Genomic DNA, 25,525 nt, shown 5'->3' with positions numbered 1-25,525 from the left:
ATATACCACTGGGGGAGAATACAATCATATACCACTGGGGGAGAATACAACCATATATCACTGGGGGAGAATACAATCATATACCACTGGGGGAGAATACAACCATATACCACTGGGGGAGAATACAACTATATACCACTGGGGGAGAATACAATCATATACCACTGGGGAAAATACAATCATATACCACTGGGGGAAAATACAACCATATATCACTGGGGGAGAATTCAACCATATACCACTGGGGGAGAATACAACCATAAACCACTGGGGGAGAATTCATCCATAAACCACTGGGGGAGAATTCAACCATAAACCACTGGGGGAGAATTCAACCATATACCACTGGGGGACACGCTTCATTACTGATAACAGCAAAAAGCCTTTGTAACATTATTGTAATACAGACAGTAGCCTGTATCCAGTTATACAGATAGCCTGTATCCAGTTATACAGATAGCCTGTATCCAGTTAGTTATACAGATAGCCTGTATCCAGTTAGTTATATAGATAGCCTGTATCCAGTTATACAGATAGCCTATATCTAGTTTTACAGATAGCCTGTATCCAGTTATACAGATAGCCTGTATCCTGAGTTGGTTATACAGATAGCCTGTATCCAGTTATTTATACAGATAGCCTGTATCCAGTTATACAGATAGCCTGTATCCAGTTATACATATAGCCTGTATTACAATCATATACCACTGGGGGAGAATACAATCATATACCACTGGGGGAGAATACAAGCATATACCACTGGGGGACACGCTTCATAACTGATAACAGCAAAAAGCCTTTGTAACATTATTGTAATACAGACAGTAGCCTGTATCCAGTTAGTTATATAGATGGCCTGTATCCAGTTATACAGACAGCCTGTATCCAGTTATTCAGATAGCCTGTATACAGTTATACAGATAGCCTGTATCCAGTTGGTTATATAGATAGCCTGTATCCAGTTATACAGATAGCCTGTATCCAGTTGGTTATACAGATAGCCTGTATCCAGTTAGTTATACAGATAGCCTGTATCCAGTTATACATATAGCCTGTATCCAGTTAGAGTTCATTTATATATACATACATCATCTTTCTATTCTGTTCAGTTTATAAAATGGTGACCACCAGTTTATGAGTAGCATCAGAGGTAGAGGACACTTCTTCATTGTAATTAGTAAATAGAATATTTGGTGACAACACAGATGTACCTATTACATTCAAGTTATAAAACTTTGTATGTTTAAACTGCAATGATAAATATGCAACAGTCCCCATTATATTAGAGAAACATGCAACAAACATTCAGATAATTTTTCTTGAAACCCAATTATAGCACCACATAATCACTGATAATTAATTTGCATCGGTTTTTAATCTATAACTCATTATAAATTAAAGCATCAATATGATTATAGAAATAAGTCATACAACTAATCATTTGTGCATAGAAATATTCAAATGGCCCAACAAACTCCTCCACAACCAATATTGGTGAGTGGATACTCAATTATACTAAATTTAAAGTGTACGCAAGCAGGGAGACGTATTTTAAAAACTGTATATATGAGGAACCCTTAAACATACCAAAATAGTATAGTGTTTTCAGTGTGTGACTTTTGTGAAAGACTAACTTTTTTCACTTGGGTTTTGGTTAAGTGTGGTTAGATAGAAACCACATGGCCACATTAAGCGCAGATTTTTTTATAATGCATGGCAGGCATTGTTTGAAATACTAGAGAACTCTTCGAAATGTCATTTATACAGACATTTAGTTAGTAACATAATTACACTGACTAGGATATGTTTATCAGCACATACTCTGCATATTGAAACTGGTAAAACATTCATTGTATTTTTCATGTACTCAACTTTTATGTAATGTTTTCACAAATAAATCTATCTATCTATGATATGTATACAAATATATTGACTGGGAATGATTTTGTGTTTTTTTTTTTGTAACTTAGAATTTTATTCAGATTTTTCAAACACATATGCATGACAAATAATGAGATACAAGTCTGTAAATCATGACAGGAAAAGATGGGTAATTGTACAGAACACTTATCTTACAGATTTCATACTACTCTACTCACTACACATCATACATATAAACCAGCCTTTGCCTGACTGACATTCATCATTTAACCATACACCCATTTTGCCTGCACCCATTCATACATGCAAAATACTTATTGTCATGCGATGTGCTTNGAGAGAGAGAGAGAGAGAGAGAGAGAGAGAGAGAGAGAGAGAGAGAGAGAGAGAGAGAGAGAGAGAGAGATTGAAGCAGTAAATATTAACAGCTGATTAATTTTGAGAGAAATCAGCAAACACTGTCGGCATTGAAGAGAAGAGAGCTAGACTATTACAAAATGATATCATTATTCTCTCCAAGATAAAATCATTTTGTAGAAGATTTAGAAGCCATATTTAAAAATACAGTTTCATCAGAACTTTGTGGCCATAAACCTAGACATTGTCTAGACAATTTGATAAGATTGTAAATTGATTATAGAAACACAATTTTAATGATGTTTTCTCTCAAAGATAAAAGCAACTTTAATTAACTGTGACATGTTTCTTCTGTGACCCATAAAATAGACTTAATGAATAGCAATTTAAATATTAGCTGATTAGTTTATCACATATCTCAAAAGTTTATAACATCAAAAAGCACTTGATTTAAATAATCAAGGGAGATAATTCTAATACAAATCACATAGTGTATAATGTAATGATTTACCTGAGTGAAGCAACAGAAAACTCGCTTCTGTACATTTTCCTTATCTTCTACAGTGAAGTCTTTGTCCACCGTCCCTGTACACACAGTACAGTTGATGGTGTCCAGGTGACGGTGGCGACGATACATGTTACGAATATGCTTCCTTAAAGCGTGTACTTTATTCATCTTGAAAGCTACTTGCAGAAACGTCTGATGAAACTTCCAAGTGAATGTTACACCACAAGAATTGATAGAATCTGTGTTTAAAACAGTCTGTTTTCGAGGCATTCGTTAAACTCTGTCACTTCTAAAAATCGATGAAAAGTTTACTCATATATGTCAGTTTTTCAAAATCTTTGTTTGTGTCATTATATTTTAATCAACTGAATGAGATTTCTGCACTTCTTTTGTATTGAGAATGAGTTCTATTTCACACAAAAAAAAAGATCATTTGATATTTAACCAGAATGTATAATTTATTACCACCTTTTCCCTAGTATGGATACTGCTACAAGTTCTATTCTTCTTCTTTATGTAAAAACATGTCACATTCTTATTACAAAGCACCATGAATTCAGTACATACTAAAGCACAGAGCATGAAGTGGGAGGCTTCAATTACACTGGAGATCAGAAATACATTTCTTAATCCCAATCACATCACAAACAGGAATTCCTCCAAATCTGTACACCACACTTTTGAATTTGTTGTAGTTTTGTTGATGACAAACTATAGTTACTAAGTCTATATCCAACAGGCTTCAAATCAATACTCTTGAAAGAAGAGAAACCTCAACCAACTACCAGAAAGGTGGTTCTATAACAGTGTTAGAGACACATTTCCTGAATATCTGTGTCAGCACCACAGAACACCTCTACAGCTCTGTATCTGTTATGTCTGTTATGTGTGTTCTGGGTATGACTAGCTATAAAATGACGGTATATACGGCCCCGTGGTATACCCGACCACAAGAAACCCTCAAGGGATGACCAAAAGATTGCTGGCTATCAACACAGAACAAAGAGAAGCAATTAAGCTAAAAACATACACAACAGGTAAAAACAAATTGTGTTAATAAATCAAAAAAAATCAAAACAGCTACATATATGAATAGTTTTAAAAAACAAAAAACTGTGTATGTTTTGAAAGGCAATTTTAGTGAATAAATCAAAAGAAATTCTCCTTCTGATTACCAGAAGTTCCTCCGAAAAATTCACCTTTGGCTGACCTGTATATACCCCAGGGGAAAATCATCTATCAATCGTGGCAGGTACAGGTACCTGTAGATACGTACATACAGGTAACTCTCTAAACAGGTATACCCAGGTAGCTAGGCATTATCTATAAATAGACCGCTTGTCACAATCATCTTTGGTCAGTACTCTGGGGGCACCTGCAGGTGTCAATTGCTTGTACATGTAGCATTAATGTAGCACTAGATAATTGGACATTCACTTTCAATTCAACATACTTCCCAATTGTTTACAATTTTCATGGGAAAGATTACGCTTGCTCAGAATTAAAAGCAATAACTAAATGTATACATGAACACATTTAGGAAAAATAACACTTTTAAATGTTGTGCTGTTCTTTCAGATAAAAATACACCAGTTCTTATACAAGAAATCCCAGAGGGATCTTGGCGCCCACCTTTGTACCATCTTCATTAGTTCTTTGTCAGTTCGATCTTTTCTCTTCTTTCCTCTAATCTGTTTGATCGAGTCATGTTAACAGTAAATGCACCTTGAGGTAACTTTTGATCTAAACTTAATACTGATGTGTATGAAAGCCAACCTTCAAAGTGAGTTTGTCATTTCACATATTTACTAGTACAGTACTTAATGTGAAAGAAATAGAATCGATCATTGCAATATGAGAAAGATCTGTTTAGTTCTTCTTTTAATCCATTTTGTTTTTATGATCAGTCTCAAAATATAACATACACAACGAGGGATCAAGGGGAACCTTCATTTAAAATTTGAGAAAGATCCCTCCCGTACTTCCCGAGAAATAGCGATAACAAACTTTCAATATCAAAATCCAAGATGGCTGCCTGTCGGCCATGTTGTTTATCCGATCAGTCTCTAAAATTGCCCTGCACAGCTAGGACCAAGGGGAACCTACATATAAGAAAGATCCCTCTAGTTCTTCCGGAGAAATATCGGTAACAAACTTTCAATATCAAAATCAAAGATGGCTGCCTGTCAGCCATGTTGTTTATCTGATCATCCTCCAAAAAATATAAATAAGTTATTTCATTTAAACATTAATCTTCTTCCTCTTTACTTGAATTTGAGCATGTTTTCAATGCTATTTTGTATTAAAATAAATAACTATGTATTCTTTCAATCCTTGATATTAAAAAAAGTATTCCAGAAATAAACAAATGCTCAACTTAATGTACAAACTATAACAGAAGCAAATACAACATGCATTTTCTGCCAAAACAAAGATAGGGATTTATCCAACTTTTTAAACAATCAGAGTGTAATAGTCCAGGAATTGCATACCTGCACAGAATTGTGGTAAAGCCAAGTTGATACATATTCTGAGATAACAAAAGACACAGTTTATTTGACAAAAAAAAAAAAAAAAAAAAATGAAAACAAGTGCTATAATCATTTAATATTTGACCACTACCATGAATTTTTACATGGAAACTCATAAGTATAAATGATATATATATACTGCAATATTTGTATCAGTGATCTATTTTGTAGTTCACTTGTTTACATTTACATGTTATCATTTACATACAGGTTAAATTAGTTTTTTACTCTTGTTTATATTTACATGTTATCATTTACATACAGGTTAAATTAGTACATGACTCTTGTTTATATTTACATGTTATTATTTACTTACAGGTTAAATTAGTACATGACTTTTGTTTATATTTACATGTTATTATTTACTTACAGGTTAAATTAGTACTTTACTCTTGTTTATATTTACATGTTATTATTTACATACAGGTTAAATAAGTACATGCCTCTTGTTTATATTTACATGTTATCATTTACATACAGGTTAAATTAGTCCATGACTCTTGTTTATATTTACATGTTATCATTTACATACAGGTTAAATTAGTACATGACTCTTGTTTATATTTACATGTTATTATTTACATACAGGTTAAATTAGTACATAACTCTTGTTTATATTTACATGTTATTATATATATGCAAGGTTAAACAAGGTCAGTAAGACGAGTCCCCAAGGTTAAACAAGGTCAGTAGAAAACGAGTCCCCAGGGGTAAACAGTTTGATTAATTGATCAGCGCAAGTCGTCAATGTCACTGTATAAATAATCACAACATTCCATATAGATGAGGATGCATCTAGATAAATACATTCCAGCGTAAATACCGACTTAATTCTGGAACAATGTAACATCATCACCCAGGACTTGCACTGTCATTAACCCTTTCACCCCAATGTAACTTTAGTAGACTCTACCATGCATTGATATATGGATGAGTCCATTATAGTCTACAGTGGTGAAAGGGTTAAGGAGCTATAAGGAATTGTTAGGTATTGGACTACATGTCCTAGCATACATGCACCATGCAAAATGAAGCTCTGATAACTTTACAGTGAATTCCACTTATAGCATGCTAGTTATTGTCACACTACTGTCCATACTACTTTCCTTTCAAGCATGCACAGAATTTAATATTATAGGTAACTGAATTTATTTTATATCCTGGGACTTGTCATGAACTCCTCTCAATATTATGTTTCAATCCAGTGCGAAACAATGGAGACTTTTGTTGTAATGTCCAGAAGCGTCCTTACTAAGACCCTTGTTTATATAAAACAAAACGATCATATAACAGCTATTAAAAAGTTGTTCTCACTAAATCCAGCTTTGCTATGCTTTTGACTCTTTCCATACCATTGTCATGTACATACGACAAAAAAGTGCTTCCAGTTCGTCAATTCCCAGTTGTCATGTATTATACACATCAAAATGATATGCCGTCCCATCCCCACTTTATAGTGTACACACAACAGAAGACTTTTATGTTACCTGCCTTCTGATTAGCTGCTTATAGCACACGACAGTTGTGTAATCCAATTAATTATCGCTAAAATTTGAACCCATCAGTAGTCATTTATAGAAAGATTTTGATAGGTGCAAAGTACACATTTTTCATCATGTGACTTTTTTTTTTTCAAATTACCCCTAAGATGTTGCTTTTGATGGTCATAAACATAAACAACATGGCAGCCAGTGCATTAATTTTGATAGAACATTCGTAAATTCATCCCCATGCATGTAATTATAAATAAATCACGATAAAATGTACTTGTAGTTAAAAATATAAATGACTTCATAAGCGAAATCCATCACTATTGGGGACCTCTGCTACCGAGATGTATTAGAAGACAATGAATCACATTGTTCATTGCAAAAACCCAAGCCATTTTCTTAGTCATAATGAGCTGTAAGTTAGTCATAATGCTTCAAAAATGAAGACTTTAAAAGATAACAACATTGGTTCAGGGTAAAAACTTGTCTATTTCTTGCCAGTAATACAGATTCCAGACTAAAGTTAAGGTACAGAAAGAGTTAAATGACAAGGTTTAATATGTATGTAGGTATCTGAAATATAATATCTTATTTGTACTTTCTGTTTAACATTTATATAATGAAAAACATGCTTTAGTTCCAAAGAAAACCGTTTAAATTTCTGTTAATATCATGTCATGCTTAATATCACGTTGTTCTGTGAAAAATACACAACATCAGACTAGAGAGGAATGTGCTTTACTAATTAGCTTTGATTTTAATTAACCTTCTCCATATTCTCTAAATTTATTTGCAAATTAACAGTTATAGTAGTTCTATTCCAAAGGAATCTCATGTCCTTCAGGTTTATATGTTTACTCTAACAAGTATTTGACATGTACCTGGTACTTCTTCCACATAAATAAGCTTTAAACAAAACTTCTTAAAATCAAATAAATATTTTACACATGAATCAGCAACAAAAAAGATTTCAGATGAACTCCAACATAACCAAAGACAACTGTCTAAAGTTTACACTAATACTGTCATGTGAAGGTGAAGAAGCAACAAAACAACTACAATTTGAAATAAACTCCAATGGCAATAAAAAAAATAACGAGTAAAAACAATCATTCTGAATATTGGCTGGTGCATTAGAACATAGATCTACAGGGTGTGTTACACCATCGACCCACTCACTTCCTCCGGGGTAACAATAGCACTGTTCACTGTGAGGAACAGTAACCTTCCTACAGACCATGATCTCTCCGCAGGCTTACGAAAACAACAAACATCATCACAAGTCTTAGTAAGTACACAACTCCCTGTAGGTGTTACAATGAAATTGTTATTTTTCAATAATATAAATATGAACAACTCTAATTTTCATGCAAAAGTTTGTTTGTCAAACATATCAAGGGAAGTTTTACTTTCTACCACTAAGAACATTTTAGATAATAGTAGTGTTCTCATTGTCTTAAAGCAAATAACAAAATCCCAAAATGTGCTTTATTTATAAAATATGTATAAATCTGTTTTACCAGCCGTATAACAAGAAGGAATTCATAACATTACAAGAAATGTCTGAACTTTTACAACTGGAGTTATCACTTTGATGAGAATTACAGGTGTGTTTCTCTTCTTTTTTAAGTAACACTGAGCTTGACTTCAATTCCCGCCACCTTAACTTACGATGGATCTTTTAATCATATCTGATGCTGAACTGTTTATATGGAAGGCGAACCTGTCAGTTATAATCTGGTACTGTATCTTTACAACTCACCATGTCCTGTGTGAAGATCGTACTCGTTCCGTCTATATGGATGTTTGTTGGTCCACTGTTTGCTCGTCGACGTCCATTCATGGACTGGGAAGATGCGGAGGTATGCAAGTGACGACTGTTGATGTACATCTCATTCTTGATCTGTAGCTTCTTTATATGTTTTCTGGTCAGGCCTCGAACACCAAACCCTGTCTACAGGTACGAAGCCACTTGTTTAATTAGGTTTACGTGACCAATGTCGGATATTTGTCAGCTGAATTAATCAAATAGTATTAAAATATCCAAAAATCACGAAAACTGTCTGTCATTATTATCCATGAATGTGGAGAAAAAATCCCCCCTTTTTAAAATTTTAAATCTCTGTGTCCACAGAGGTATTTTATTTTAGCCACTACTAGGTAATAATTTGAAATAATTTAATTTTGCCTATCTCCCCCATAATATTTTTTTTGGTTTATATCGTATATACCTAAAAAGAAAAACAACTGATGACGGAACTACTTTTTACACTTCAGAATGCAAAATCACAACACAGCTTTTTTTTAGCGCAATTGTTCTTCATAAATTTTTAATTTTACATTTACGTACAAATTAAATAAATCTTTAACTGTGCATTTACAATGTGTTTGTCTACTTTTTTAAAATTAAATTATAAAGAATGACCAAGATTTTGTTTTGGTATATACGGTATATACCGAAAAGAAATTGTGCACTTTTTTGCATAAACCGCTTTGCGGATTTATGCAAAGTGCACAATTTATTTTCGATATATACCGTATATACCAAAACAAAATCTTGGTCATTCCTTAAATATTTTTATGAAGAACATTTAGTGGGTTTTAACAGTTGGGAAAAGACCCATCCCCTACTGGTCTTTATTACAGTTCACAAGTAAATGGAAATAATTTTCATGTACATGTAATAGCTCCCTGTAGTCATTCAGCATATAGGGAATCTTCCTTAAATAAGGAAAAGTGATGTGGACAACCTAGATACTCCCAACCTACCTACCTCTAAATCAACTACGAACAAAGTGATGTGGACAACCTAGATACTCCCAACCTACCTACCTCTAAATCAACTACGAACAAAGTGATGTGGACAATCTAGATACTCCCAACCTACCTACCTCTAAATCAACTACGAACAAAGTGATGTGGACAACCTAGATACTCCCAACCTACCTACCTCTAAATCAACTACGAACAAAGTGATGTGGACAATCTAGATACTCCCAACCTACCTACCTCTAAATCAACTACGAACAAAGTGATGTGAACAACCTAGATACTCCCAACCTACCTACCTCTAAATCAACTACGAACAAAGTGATGTGGACAACCTAGATACTCCCAACCTACCTACCTCTAAATCAAATACGAACAAAGTGATGTGGACAATCTAGATACTCCCAACCTACCTACCTCTAAATCAACTACGAACAAAGTGATGTGGACAACCTAGATACTCCCAACCTACCTACCTCTAAATCAACTACGAACAAAGTGATGTGGACAATCTAGATACTCCCAACCTACCTACCTCTAAATCAACTACGAACAAAGTGATGTGAACAATCTAGATACTCCCAACCTACCTACCTCTAAATCAAATACAAACAAAGTGATGTGGACAACCTAGATACTCCCAACCTACCTACCTCTAAATCAAATACGAACAAAGGGATATAGCAGTGTATATAGAGCAGTGCGAGGCACATTTTCATCATGTGAAATGCCACTATTCTGAGTAGTGATATACTCATTGGGCCGGGCCTTAACTCAGAAAATATTTGAGCACCAGACTTAATTTTATGATGTGATACTTCATTATTCTAGGAGGTACTTACCTAACACATTTGGTTATTATAGGTGAAAGAGTCTATTGAAAATGCCCAGGGCTGAGTAATTCAGTGAACAAAGGGTCATAACTCTACAAATTACTTAGAGTATGAGACCCACTTATAGTGCACTTCATGTATACTCAGTCATCCAGACACCAGAGTTACTCGCATACAAAATCTGCTGATGGTAGCTATAGATAGATGATAAGAGTATATAAGATATGCCCCTGATAAGTAAATACACACACCAACAGCCTGGCTAACAGAGAGCTTACCTATAGTCCTCTGATGAATAGAACCTCACAACACAAACATCTGTTTTATCAAATTAAGACAAAGTGAGTAGGGGTTTACATAGATTCCCCCTCCCTGATTAAAACATTACAAATATTCAAGTCTAAAGAAATCTAGGTTGATCTTTGACTTTCACCGATGACCTCCACACTCACAGAAGAACAGAACTATACTATGATGTAAACGAATCTAATGTAGGGTTCATGCGATATAGTGTGCACACAGTTTTATTTCTGAAGAGATGAAGGGTGATATTACACTCTTTAATTTGTAAATCTAATAAAAACTTACTCTTAAGAGTTTATCTGTACGGAACGGAAACTCCCGACAGAACTGTCTGATGGAAGTGGCTGCGTCTGCATGACCATGTCTGCTGCTACTTCTGGACCTTTTGGCTGAAAATTGAAGGCATTTTTCCATGTCAAAATTTAATTGAAATCAACTTTAAGTAAAAGTTTATGCATGAAAAAGCTGTCAGAAATTCACACAAAGAATAAAAAAAAAAGTGACTTCAGTTTTCTGAAAGTTAATATTATTTTCATCAATTCTCTTAAATAGCACTCTCTTCAGAGAAATACAAATCTGCGTCCATTTTTTTCACGATTTCATCCTAAATTGTATTTTTCAGCTTTCAAATATCCCCTTAAATAAAACTATGTCAGAAACAACAGTTAAAGTTTTTTCTCCTTTAATTTTACATCAGCCTGTTCCTACATGTATTGAGGGAATACATGTATATCGTTAATTATATTGAAATGATACATTATAAGAAGTGAATCTCGTATCTTTTTGCAAGCAGAGATGTACAAAACCACTCATCGGAGGCCCCGGGCAAGTCTATCTTATGTCAGTGAAAATTTTCAATATTTCCTGTGAGAATAATATAGGTCAGAGTTTACCTGCAGGCTGTGACTAAAATGTGTACCCTGATACACACTACTTACCTGTATGTTTGGTGTACAGAATGAGGATAGCCAGGGCAGCCCCGATACACACAACTTACCGATATGTTTTGTATACAGAATGAGGATAGCCAGAGCAGCCCTGATACACACTACTTACCTGTATGTTTGGTGTACAAAATGAGGATAACCAGAGCAGCCCTGATGCACACTACTTACCTGTATGTTTGGTGTACAGAATGAGGATAGCCAGAGCAGCCCCGATGCACACAACTTACCGATATGTTTTGTATACATAATGAGGATAGCCAGAGCAGCCCTGATACACACTACTTTCCTGTATGTTTGGTGTACTGAAACATACTACATGTACTAACCTGTATGTTTGGTGTACTGATACACACCTAACTCACCTGCATGTTTGGTGTACAAAATGAGGATAACCAAAGCAGCCCTGATACACACAACTTACCTGTATGTTTGGTGCACTGAAACACACTACTTACCTGTATGTTTAGTGTACTGATAAAAACTACTTACCAGTATGTTTGGAGTACTGATACACACTACTTACCTGTATGTTTTTGGTGTACAGAATGAGGATAGCCAGGGCAGCCCCGATACACACAACTTACCGATATGTTTTGTATAGAGAATGAGGATAGCCAGAGCAGCCCTGATACACACTACTTACCTGGATGTTTGGTGTACTGATACACACTACTTACCAGTATGTTTGGTGTACAAAATGAGGATAATCAGAGCAGCCCTGATACACACTAGTACTGAAACACACTACTTACCTGTATGTTTGGTGTACTGATAAAAACTACTTACCAGTATGTTTGGTGTACTGATACACACTACTTACCTGTATGTTTGGTGTACTGATACACACCTAACTTACCTGTATGTTTGGTGTACAAAATGAGGATAACCAGAGCAGCCCTGATACACACTACTTACCTGTATGTTTGGTGTACAGAATGAGGATAGCCAGGGCAGCCCTGTAGAAGACTTTGATACCCTCCAGTATAAAACAGTCTATGATACACACCTAACTTACCTGTATGTTTGGTGTACAGAATGAGGATAGCCAGAGCAGCACTGATACACACTACTTACCTGTATGTTTGGTGTACTGATACACACAACTTACCTGTATGTTTGGTGTACTGAAACACACTACTTACCTGTATGTTTGGTGTACTGATACAAACTACTTACCAGTATGTTTGGTGTACTGATACACACTACTTACCTGTATGATTGGTGTACTGATACACACTCCTTACCTGTATGTTTGGTGTACTGATACACACTACTTACCTGTATGTTTGGTGTACAATACACACCTAACTTACGGTGTACTGATACACACAACTTACCTGTATGTTTGGTGTACTGAAACATACTACATGTACTAACCTGTATGTTTGGTGTACTGATACACACTACTTACATGTATGATTGGTGTACTGATACACACTACTTACCTGTGTGTTTGGTGTACTGATACACACTACTTTCCTGTATGTTTGGTGTACAAAATGAGGATAATCAGAGTAGCCCTGATACACACTACTTACCTGTATTTTTGGTGTACAATACACACCTAACTTACCGGTATGTTTGGTGGACAGAATGAGGATAACCAGAGCAGCCCGGATACACACCTAACTTACCTGTATGTTTGGCGTACAGAATGAGGATAGCCAGAGCAGCCTTGATACACACTACTTACCTGTATGTTTTGTGTACTGATACACACTACTTACCTGTATATTTGGTGTACTGATACACACTACTTACCTGTATATTTGGTGTACTGATACACACTACTTACATGTATGATTGGTGTACTGATACACACTACTTACCTGTATGATTAGTGTACTGATACACACTCCTTACCTGTATGATTGGTGTACTGATACACACTACTTACCAGTATGTTTGGTGTACAAAATGAGGATAACCAGAGCACCCCTGATACACACTACTTGCCTGTATGTTTGGTGTACTGATACAAACTACTTACCAGTATGTTTGTTGTACTGATACACACTACTTACCTGTATATTTGGTGTACTGATACACACTACTTACATGTATGATTGGTGTACTGATACACACTACTTACCTGTGTGTTTGGTGTACTGATACACACTACTTTCCTGTATGTTTGGTATACTGATACACACTACTTACCTGTATGATTAGTGTACTGATACACACTCCTTACCTGTATGATTGGTGTACTGATACACACTACTTACCTCTATGTTTTTGGTGTACAGAATGAGGATAGCCAGAGAAGCCCTGATACACACCTAACTTACCTGCATGTTTGGTGTACAGAATGAGGATAGCAAGAGCAGCCCTGATACACACCTAACTTACCTGCATGTTTGGTGTACAGAATGAGGATAGCCAGAGAAGCCCTGTAGAAGACTTTGATACCCTCCAGTATAAAACAGTCTATGTTACACACCTAACTTACCTGTATGTTTGGGGTACAGAATGAGGATAGCCAGAGCAGCCCGGTAGAAGACTTTGATACCCTCCAGTATAAAACAGTCTATGTTACACACCTAACTTACCTGTATGTTTGGCGTACAGAATGAGGATAGCCAGAGCAGCCCTGATACACACCTAACTAACCTGTATGTTTGGTGTACAGAATGAGGATAGCCAGAGCAGCCCTGTAGAAGACTTTGATACCCTCCACTAACTTACCTGTATGTTTGGTGTACAATACAAACCTAACTTACCTGTATGTTTGGTGTACAGAATGAGGATAGCCAGAGCAGCCCTGTAGAAGACTTTGATACCCTCCAGTATAAAACAGTCTATGATACACACCTGAAACAGTAGAGTCAGTTATGTACTATAACTGTATGATAACCAAGCTAAGATAAATAATGATAAACTTTAAATGTCTGTAGGACATAATGTTCCCGCTCATGGATGGGACAGGGCGGGACGGACATGGGAAACACTATATGCCCCCTCATTTTATGGCAGGGGCATACATATCTTGACAAATTAAAGTCAAGTGAAATTTTCAATACTTAATTTGTTTGTAGATATTTCTATTTCAATCATCTTTTAGAAATAATACTGGCCATTTACCAAAATTGTCCTTTTTATTTTTCAGTTGAAATAAGATGTATCTTTGACTAAAAATAGTTTAAACTTAAAAAAATACTCCTTCCAAACCAATATCATTTATCATTAAAACAAGAACACTGTCATAATTTATAACAAGAGGCCCAATGGGCCTGCATCGCTCACCTGGTATAAATCTCACACTTGTAACCTTAAAAGTGATCTAAAATAAAGCTACAGGCAAAATATCAGTATTTATGATTAAAATTCATTCAAAAGACCCTGTTATTTTTTTTAAAACATTTCACCCCTGTGATTGAAAGTCGAAAAAAGTCATTATGTTGAACAAATTGTATAGCCTTTCATCTCAGGATGCAACTTAGTATCAACATCCTGGGACCCATGGTTATTCAGAAGAGGTCGTTTAAAGATTTTAAACAAATTTGACCCCTGTGACCTTGAATATAAGTCAAAGTCATTCATTTTAACAAACATAGTAGTCCTTGATCCCAGCATGCTACTGAATAAATATCAACATCCTGAGCCTTTTGGTTATTCAGAACAAGTTGTTTGAATATTTTGAACATATTTGCTCCTTGTGACCTTAAATATGATTCAAGGTCATACACTTAAACAAACTTGGTAGCCCTTGATCCATTGTTTAAAGTTTTTACCATATTTGACCCCGGTGACCTTGCATATGGGAGAAGGTCATTCATTTGAACAAACTTTGTAGCCCTTCATCTCAGCATGCTACTGGCCAAATATCATCACCCTGGGCATTTTGGTTATTGAGGAGAAAGTTGTTTAAAATTTTTAACAAATTTGACCCCTGTGACCTTGAATATGGGTGAAGGTCATTTATTTGAACAAACTTTGTAGCCCTTCATCTCAGCATGCTACTGGCCAAATATCAGTACCCTGGGCCTTTTGGTTATTGAGAAGAAGTTGTTTGAAGATTTTAAGACATTTGACACCTGTGACCTTGAAAGTTGGTCAAGGTCATCCATTTGAACAAACTTGGTAGTCCTTCATCCTAGCATGCTACTGGCCAAATATCATCACCCTGGGCATTTTGGTTATTCAGAAGAAGTTGTTTAAAGGTTTTAAACATATTTGACCCCTGTAACCTTGAAATGGATGAAGGTCATTTATTTGTACAAAATTGGTAGCCCTTCATCCCAGCATGCTTCTGGACAAATATCATCACCTTAGGCCTTTTGGTTACTGAGAAGAAGTTGTTTTAAAGTAAAATGTTGACGACGAACGGACGACGGACGGACGTCGCACCATGCCATAAGCTCACTTGGCCCTTTGGGCCAGGTGAGCTAAAAAATTCCATCCACTGGTTCCTGAGAAGAAGATGAAAATGTAAAAAGTTTACGCCTGACGGACGACGACGACGGACGGAAAGTGATTGGAATATGTCACTTGAGCAAAGCTCAGGTGACCTAAAAAGGTGAAGACAGGGGTAGTTTTTCATACAAGCTGAGGGAAGGGAAGTTTAGTCATATCGACAAGGTTAGGGGAAGTTACTCATACTTCAAAGATGAAGGAAAGGGAGGCTACTCATACTTACAAGGTGAGGAAAGGGAAGGTCTCTGAAGATCCACCAGTACCACGAGTCAAACACACCATCAATGTTGTTTGTGTTTCGCACAAGGTTCACATACGCCGACTTCTGATAATATATTAAAGAAAATAATTTTTTTTAAGTAAATCTGAAACTAAGTTAACTTTTAACACCTATATAGTATACAGTATATACTAGATTTTTTATCACATACCAGCTGTTGTCTCTTGTTATAGTAATACAAGCAATTTTCATACCACGAAATACAACGTTCTGTATAGCACATGTGCAATATGGAATGTTGTATTTACCTACTAGCAGGAACTACTTTTTATGGGAATCCCCTTGTTATGGCGAACTGAACAGTTCCCGGTATTTGCAAAAAATATCAAAGTATATAAAATCTTTGTATCGATCAAATACGGAAGGTATGTGATAAAAGCAAGATCACACACTTGTGCTTTTCTAACTTATTTATAGCACAGACGTAAATAATCACTTGTGCATATATTCATGCTTTCTGATTCATTAGAAAAAAAGTATGTATTACTTCATTATTATCTGTTAACTATTTAAATATTTAATATCAATTTTCTTTATTACGCATTTTCATGGTAATGATTTCTGGAAATTTATTAATTAATTCTTTTTAAAGTTTGAATCTTAATTTTAAATATTTCTAGTTTTGGACATTTTTATGAACCCTTAATTTTTGCTTTAGGAATTTATACTAACTGCATATGTTTTGGTAAGATCCCTGATCACCATCTTTGTGGCTTCAAATGAAACTTTGGTTTGCATAATGAATGTTTCTTTGGATCGCAGCAGCCCATAAGCACAGTTGTAAGCATCAGACGGGGTCATGTAGTGAAGGAAGACGCTGACCAGACCAAACAATGTCGGGCAATATGTGATGTCAGGATTGGTGTGGTGCATCACTGCCAGGATTTTCTGTACAGATTGGATACCAGGTGTGTTCAGATGGTACGTTGGCAGGTTGTCAAAGTCCACCAAGGATGGCAGAGTGACCTCCCCTGACTGTCCTTCTGCATACAACATGTAAACATTAATTTATATCTCCATATTTTATTGAAATTTTTATATTGGCACAAAAACAAAAAGAAAACAAATTCACGCAAGAAAGTATTTACCAAGCAAATCAAATTAGGATTTAAAAAAAAAGGGAATAAATCTAATTAACTCCCTCTCTTTAAATAAAACTTTTCAGTGAAAAAATGATTTGGCATTGCTCTCATTCTGTATATAAACACTTAATATTTAGTCGTAGTTCTGAAGTTACAGACGAATTAGTATACCCTTTCAAACAGGAAATCTCTACTGACCCAACACATACATGTAGTTATGGGAGAAAATATTTCAGCCACAATGTGTAACAACGAATAATAATATGATACTGATAGTCACAGACAAATAGGAAAAAAATATTAACGATGGCCTTCGATGTGGATACTTACGCTGGTTATAAAGCTCATCAACCATCTCCTCGTAGAAGTCGCCTCCTGCCTTGTGTAGGTATTTACAGGCTTGTTGCCATAGTAACCCGCGCATCTGGTGATCATGTGCCCAAAGACTGGTCCGCAGGAATGCTTTTAGGTGCTTCAGGTTTAGACTGACTAACAAACTCTTGATGTGATCCTCACTGTCTTTTAGGCTGTGGTCTTTCTTCTTCCTCTTCTTCTCCTTTGCTAGACATGACTCCGGGTAGTTCACACTGTCAACATTGACGTGTGACACAAAAGGATGCTCGTAAACCAACACTTTGTCGTCCTCACTTTTCTCTGTTTCCTGGTAAGCAGTGACCTCCAGGTGACCTTCCTCTATATCAGAATCCTGGTCAATCACTTTGTTTTCCTGAACTAAAGTAGGATCTGGTACTATCACATCACCATCCACATCTTCAGATTTAGGCTCAGTTTCATCATCTGAAGAATGTTCATTCAAAATGTGTTCGACCCCTGCGGCTTCAGCAGAAGAATGTGATGTCCCTGTAGCACTACCGGATGGTTCTGTAGCTTCCGTAACACTATCCGATGGCTCTGTGGCTGTGTTAGCACTATCTGAAATCTCTTTTCCAGTTTGATAATCAAGGACACCCTTGAGTTTGACACTTGGGATAAAAATTGCTTGTTCTGTGTCTGATTCTACCGTCTCCTGATTGTCTCCCCTTGCCAGGCCCAGCAGTGTGATGCTATTGCTGGTCTTTTCCATGCTCTCCTGACTTGAACACTTGTGTAAATGTCCAGTGATCATGTCTGGTGTTGCTTCGTTACTTAGTGTGTTTTCAGAATCCTCTACCGATAGCTCCAGGAAATGGCCTGCAGCCTCTACCGGTTGTACAGAAGTCAGTTCAATCAGAGCGTCATCCAGGATATCTCTTGACAGATTTTCATCTAGACAACTAGCGATCTGTATTTCATCCAGACCACCATCAGGAGGAGTTTCATCTACTTTTGGTAGACTTTCATTAACAGTATCTTTTGGCAGATTTTCAATCAGGCTAGCACTCCCCTTCAAATAGTAATCTGGGTGAGTTTTTTCGTCATCAACCTTCTTCTGATATTTGTCGTCAGAATTAAATGACAGATCTGAATCAGGTTGCAAAAGTCTTTCTTTGTCTCCACTTTCATCAACAAAATGAATAGATTCTAATGGTGTACTGACAGTCAGATTATCCTTCTTTTCATCAATTTTTTCAGAATCTATGTATTTTGGCTCAATTTCATCAGTTGAAGATGTATTGTTTTCATCAAAAGGCAAGAGTAATACTGTATCCCCATAGGATTCCTCTTTGGTGTTGTACACAAATTGTAACTCTGAATCTGTTTCTTTGGTTTCATCAAGCAATGGCTGTTCTAGATCTGTGTCTTTGGAATTTGTGTTGGATTTCAGTTGATTGCATTCCTCCTCAGACTCATCAGGTATCTCTGTGTCCGTAGACTGTGCTGTCTGTGTTACACCTCCTACAACATCCTTGACCTTCACTTCGTCGTCTGTACTTGAAGATTCATTTAATAGATCCTCATTTCCTACTGTCTGGCCCTCAGCTGCCATAGGCAACGACAGCTCTTCATGACTTATGAGGCCCAATAAATCTGTATTCATTGAGAAACAATTTCTGTATGCTAACCACTTAATAAAATTTCAGGATTACAAATACCTGTATATACACAAAGCGTAATAAATACTAGATTTATGCAGAATGCCAGCACACACAGCTGGTCTTATGAAATGTTAGAAGATATACAAATGTCAGCATGTATGCCTTTCATGTGAGATTTATATCAGTCAACATGTTGAGTTTTGTGAGATTGCTATCCATTCACTTCAAATAAATCGTACAGCATATCCCTTGATATAGTTTGGTGTACAAGCAGGAGATAAAACCACGGTGTCATAGTCAGCACGGGCAGCAACTTCCAACTGTAACAAAAATACAAGCAATAAAACAAGTCTCTGTGGTATTAAAACTGAATTGTGACATTGGTCAGGAGCACATTATATTGTGATTAAATTCCAACATTTTATATTTGAAGTTGATTACATTTAATCAATACAAATATTGTGAACATGTTTGTATCAAAGTTTTACTTAACACAAACAATGTATGTATCAAACGACGGTTACTGTCACAATGTTTCAAGACGGATACATGTACCTGAAGGATCTTTTGCCAAGCTATGGCCGAGTGAGAGACTTATAATGTTTATGCATACCTGTACAACGATGTTACAAAATCGTAGACTTTGTCGCTGGACTAACATACCATGGGACATTTTTATACATGTACACAATTTTCCAAATTGATGAATCTAATTTAAGATAATTATGGAAAGATTGTTAAAGCCTCCCTTTCACCACTGTAGACCAAAATGGAATCATCCAGATGAATGCATGGAAGTCTACTAAAGTTACGGGGTGAAATGGTTAAAGGATCCCTGTCCCACTGCAATGTGGGGGTTTTCATAATTATACACAGTAATCTCCCCTTAACTTCAGTTTGGATCAATGTAGCACAGTTGGGGCAAGGCAACTCTGTTGACCAGATAGCCCAAACAGTAAGAGTGATTAATGTGAAGTCCAGGGTTTGAATCCTGGTCTAGCCGCCACTAATTTTTTACTCACAAATTGTCTATATTTTTTGTTTATTTCATTTTTATTATTTCTCATAGTAGTCAAAAAGGTGTGGTTTTCTTTTCAGAAATTATTTATCAAAGCTTTAGTCACGCTGGAAAAACAGTTTCCAATAATTTGTTACATTTTTGGTAGTGGTACAGGGACCCTTAAATCAACAACTCACAATTGAAATTTGACTTGTCTCGCTTAGTCTCATAAATAACTTCATCTGCAGAAATTGATCTGGTTTCCTTTGTCTAATTCTAATGGGTAGAATTTACCTCCACAGTATCTCGAAGTTTTTGATATTCACATTTATTTATTTATTTTATTTAATTATTCTTTGTTGTTTAAGGTGCCATGAGTTTGCAATTTGCTGTCCAGGTTGTGATAGTACTTTAGTTAGCCTGATCACCTGTTCTATTGCCTGGATGTGTGTTAGGGGTTCCCTGCTCTTACATGTACATGTATATCATGATCATGAGCTGCTATCAATAACATAATGTGAAGGTCTTTTGGATAAAGGTAATATAAGGGTCCATGCTGGGTTAGATTGAATCTTTGGGGCAATTTAATTCATTTGTTTATCACAGGTACCGGTACATAGGGAAAGGGATCTTTCATCCAGCTAGAGACAAACATATATTTATTATATTGTAAATGGAGTACATGAACATTCAAACTTTATTTTTACCTAGACACATGAAATGTGAATGTACATTTGGTGCACATCATCTGCACATGTTACACACAACTGTGCGATTTAAATATCTGTCATGCTGTTGTGCCTTTCTGTAGGCAAATACATGCGATTGGGTACGATTGATTGATCAATATTACAGAATAAAAAGTTAAACATTCCAGAAGACTCCGGCATTGTATCAATTCACACTCAATTTCATGATACATAATCTCAACATGAATTTTTCACAATAAATATAGCTATCCAATTAAGTGAAGTTAATCATCAGCAAAAAGATTCAGTAGCAACAATTTTCTGCTGTGTACAGTATTTTGTGGTATGTGAAATCGAACGTTTCGTAAAAGTCTTGATAAACAGGTGGATAGCTTTCAAAATTTCAACAAATTTGATTGTCTCTCGTTGCTATTAGTATTGTATACTGATCATTAGAACTTTTTGCCCAAATATTTGCACTTCGCTGCTCAAATCAATATTGTAAGTTTGTGTAAATTTCGCCCTTTGTATAAATGCAGAATTATCATATATCATATGGTCAGTGTTTTTTTTGCTCAGGTCTACTGCCGAATAGAGGCTGTTTCGGAGTGAGTGTTTCCCCTAGCTTAAAGTGCGTTAGTTTTCCAAAATGACCAAGAACAGAGAAATATATTCCCAATTTCAATACAAATAGTGTTATATTTTTCCAATTCGTAAAAGGAACAGACTGTTGTAACATTTAGGTAACAAACACACTGATGTTATGCTGTTTGCTAATGTTTTCTGTCATGGTAAATTCATAGTCATTATGAAGGACAAAGAAGGCCAAAGTTAAACTACAGTAAACATTTCCCGGTATACAGCACTCTGGTAGATATCTGTTTACTTAATATGGATTTGGTGCCCATACATAAATAATGGACCACCAATGTTAGTATTACTTATGATACATGTACTTATATACATTTAAAAATGTCCTGTACAACATATTTATATTAATATTTACTTGAAACTTTGGCTTCTAATTCAAGTGACAGGAAAGATTTAATCCTTACAGCAGGACATGTTGAATTGTTGTGTCTGCATCGATTCAAACAGAATTTGAACAGGTCATTCAATCAATCGATATATAATCATAAGTGAAATAGTTTAAAAGCTGTAAAACATGTTTGAATAATGTTGGGTTAGCAACAAGCATAGTTCCTTGTGTAGGTTATCAATATAGGTAACATTTTTACTCATTATTATTGATTGAAACAATCTCCTGTAATTCTAAGAAAATTATGCTGATTGAATAAATTAAAAGTGATTAAACTGAAGGAAGTAAATCATGCAGCTCTAAGCAATTTTCCCCGTTGAAAATGTATGGAATAGAACAAGAAGATAAGTAAATATCAGGCGGCAAGTAAAACATACAAACGAGAATAACTGTTACTCAGTACAGCAATATATACCTTGATGTTTTTTATGCATCTAGAAAAGAAGAGCCTTGAGTTTGCATGCTAATAATAAATCATCCACTGACATATATGATATAGGTAAATATCATTATTATCTAACATGTGATTATCAGAATATATCTTAAGTTGGCTGGTGAAATAGGCGGATTATATTACGTAATGATTTCAGGCAAAACCAAAAGTCGGTCAATTATATTGGAAAGTTCTCGGTCACGTACCTGGTAGGTTTATGGATGGAAATTTTCCGCTGTTAAAAATCTGTAAAATAAACAAAAACAACGCGTAATGTCAGGAACTGTCTATTCTAAACAAAGAGAGAGAATGCTTTAGTAATCTTCGAGCGAAATGTGTTGTCATGTGGGAATCATGTGGGAATCTCACATGCGATTATCATCCTATCCCGTAAACATGTTAAATTAGTCCATTAAAAACTCAGTTCTCGTCCGTTATTTGTCTTTTCTCTATTATAAAACATCCACTCAGATACCAAGTCGTACCAAGCATCCACAATATATTTTATTAGCCGTGCACCTTTCTTATGATTCAGATTATTCTTTCACTTACCGCCGTGAAGAGGAGGGTCACAATTTCGACGCCATATTTGTTGACAAGCAAAGTCGCGGTGAAGTCTCGTAAATCACGAGAGTTTTAAAGTGACCTCACATCGGTGACCTCGCGCGGCAAGACGTGTTTTCTCGCACTATTTATTAATTTTCTTGCTTTTTGATCTAAACTTTACATACAAAGGATCAACTGCAATGACCAAAACACCAAAATAGCTCTAATACCCTTGTTGATCCGTGGCAATGTGCTTATTTTTAATGAAGTAGTATATATTACGTCTCTGGTGATATATGATTATGAAGCATTTTATTGAAAGAATCAGGATACATTTCAAATTGCTCTCTTTATTTGGTATTTATTTTACATGCCGAAGTATTTACACTTAAAAAAAATAAAAATAAAAGGAGCTGTCGGCTTACACAACAAAATTTGGACAAGATTTCGGAGTAGTATTTGACCATAAACTAAATTATAGTGGTCATGTCAACGAGTGTGTCTCCAAAGCCAACATAATCCTCGGACTGATATTTCGGACATTCACATTTACAAACAAAGACATGTATTTTCAAAGGTTTAAAAGTTAAGTGCGGCCACATTTGGAATATGCCACCTGCATATGGTCTCCAATGTTTAAAAAAGATCAAATTGTCATTAAAAATGTCCAACGCAGGGCAAGAAGACGCCTACCATGCATTCTTAAAAGGACAATCCTACAGTGAAAGACTTTGTACACTGGGGCTCCCCAGTTTAGAATATAGAAGATTGCACGAGAGGAGATGTCGTACAAATCTATAAAATCATCAATGACGTTGCCATTTTGGACAAGGGCAACATTATTAAAATGGGTACATTGGTTACAACAAGAGGAAATTCCAAAAAGCTTTTCAAGAGAAGGATGAGGCTTAACGTAACCAAGAACCTGTACAGTAGTAGGGTCGTGGACGATAAAGATGATATATCATCACCAAATTTAATTATGTCCGGTTGTGAGTAACATGTAGGTACACATTTTTGTTGATATACGTCATTGGAAAATAATGACCTCTGTTACACATACGATATCTTACACAGACTCACGTTTTCCCCACAGGACTTTATTTATATAAGTAGTTAGTTACTTTTTAAAAATAACTGGTTGAAAAAGACTTAAATATGTTAATGAAACAAATGTCGGCCTACGTACAGCTCTCATCCCTTATCAACGTGACCTCAAATATCCGCATATAGCGATACATATCGTACATATCCGGTAACAGCTCTGTACTCTACGAAATCCCATACATGTATTAGCCGAAACACTTCACTTGTTACTGATACAGGAGAAAATACACTGGTTTATTGAATATACAATATGTAAGTTGGATGAGACAGTGCTCATTTTCTATTTTAAATGATTGGGGTCCTTTTTTGGCAATGTACATTCTTAGAACATACGTACAACGACTAATTGACTATATAAATGTACGTCTATACAGACTGACAAAATACATACTTTAAGCAAATGCTGTTTTGATAATGTATGTTAAAAAACACTTAAATAAAACAGTAAAATAACATTTTAAGAAGTAAGACTCACTTTAGCGATTTATGTTGAAGGTCCTGGTGCCCTGGCACAATGTCAGTACTTTGTTCACTATCAATTATGTTTAATTTCTTCATTGTTTATAACTGTCGACGTTCATTCATACAAAATAGACGCCCATAACGTTTAATTTCAAATGTTTTTTTCGTGCTTTATGTAATTAAATCTCATGATCAATCCTCATACATACAACGTTCAGTGTTTAATTTTAGTATTTTTGAAAATATACAAAATTAAGTTAGCAATAAGCAGACCAGGCATAACCCGGTATATGTTATTTGTGATTAAAAATCAAAACTGACTGAGACGTAAATCTTAATATAGCGATTGATTGATACTGTTACAAAATAGTTACTGCTGTATAATAGGTCTAGGTATGTACATTGCCATACAAGAGGAAATATATTACAGTTATTTCTGTACACTAATTCAAAGTATGGATATAACTATATAATTACTGTTGTACGTTAGTACAAAGTATGATTGTTACTATATAGTTACTGTTGTACATTAGTACAGAGTATATGATTGTTACTATATAGTTACGGTTGTACATTAGTACAAAGTATGATCGTTACTATATAGTTACTGTTGTACATTAGTACAAAATATATGATTGTAACTATATAATTACTGTTGTACAGTACAACAAAGTATGATTGTAACTATATAGTTACTGTTGTACTGTAGTACAAAGTAGGATTGTAACTATATAATTACTGTTGTACAGTACAACAAAGTATGATTGTAACTATATAGTTACTGCTGTACTTTAGTACAAAGTATGATTGTAACTATATAATTACAGTTGTACATTAGTACAAAGTATATGATTGCAACTATATAATTACTGTTGT

At 35.4% G+C, this 25,525-nt stretch overlaps 1 protein-coding gene across 1 annotated transcript in view; it reads right to left on the bottom strand.

Annotated features, from left to right (window-relative positions):
- Positions 1–23,157, bottom strand: part of LOC110463658 — a 36,803-nt gene extending 13,646 nt beyond the window's left edge. The window contains exons 1-8 of the mRNA XM_021518453.1: positions 23,087–23,157; positions 22,741–22,780; positions 17,728–19,693; positions 16,988–17,298; positions 16,259–16,360; positions 14,343–14,433; positions 10,958–11,061; positions 8,530–8,721 (exon numbers count right to left, since the gene is read on the bottom strand). Of these exons, the coding sequence (XP_021374128.1) occupies positions 8,530–8,721; positions 10,958–11,061; positions 14,343–14,433; positions 16,259–16,360; positions 16,988–17,298; positions 17,728–19,375 (2,448 nt within the window). The 5' untranslated portion in view covers positions 19,376–19,693; positions 22,741–22,780; positions 23,087–23,157. The remainder of the gene's footprint in view (positions 1–8,529; positions 8,722–10,957; positions 11,062–14,342; positions 14,434–16,258; positions 16,361–16,987; positions 17,299–17,727; positions 19,694–22,740; positions 22,781–23,086) is intronic.
- Positions 23,158–25,525: the final 2,368 nt, after the last annotated feature.

The sequence above is a fragment of the Mizuhopecten yessoensis genome, unplaced genomic scaffold (assembly GCF_002113885.1).
Source record: "Mizuhopecten yessoensis strain PY_sf001 unplaced genomic scaffold, ASM211388v2 scaffold10919, whole genome shotgun sequence".
In the NCBI taxonomy this organism is placed as follows: domain Eukaryota; kingdom Metazoa; phylum Mollusca; class Bivalvia; order Pectinida; family Pectinidae; genus Mizuhopecten; species Mizuhopecten yessoensis.
The sequence above is the reverse complement of the archived record's forward strand: the minus strand, read 5'-3'. Positions and strand labels throughout refer to the sequence as shown.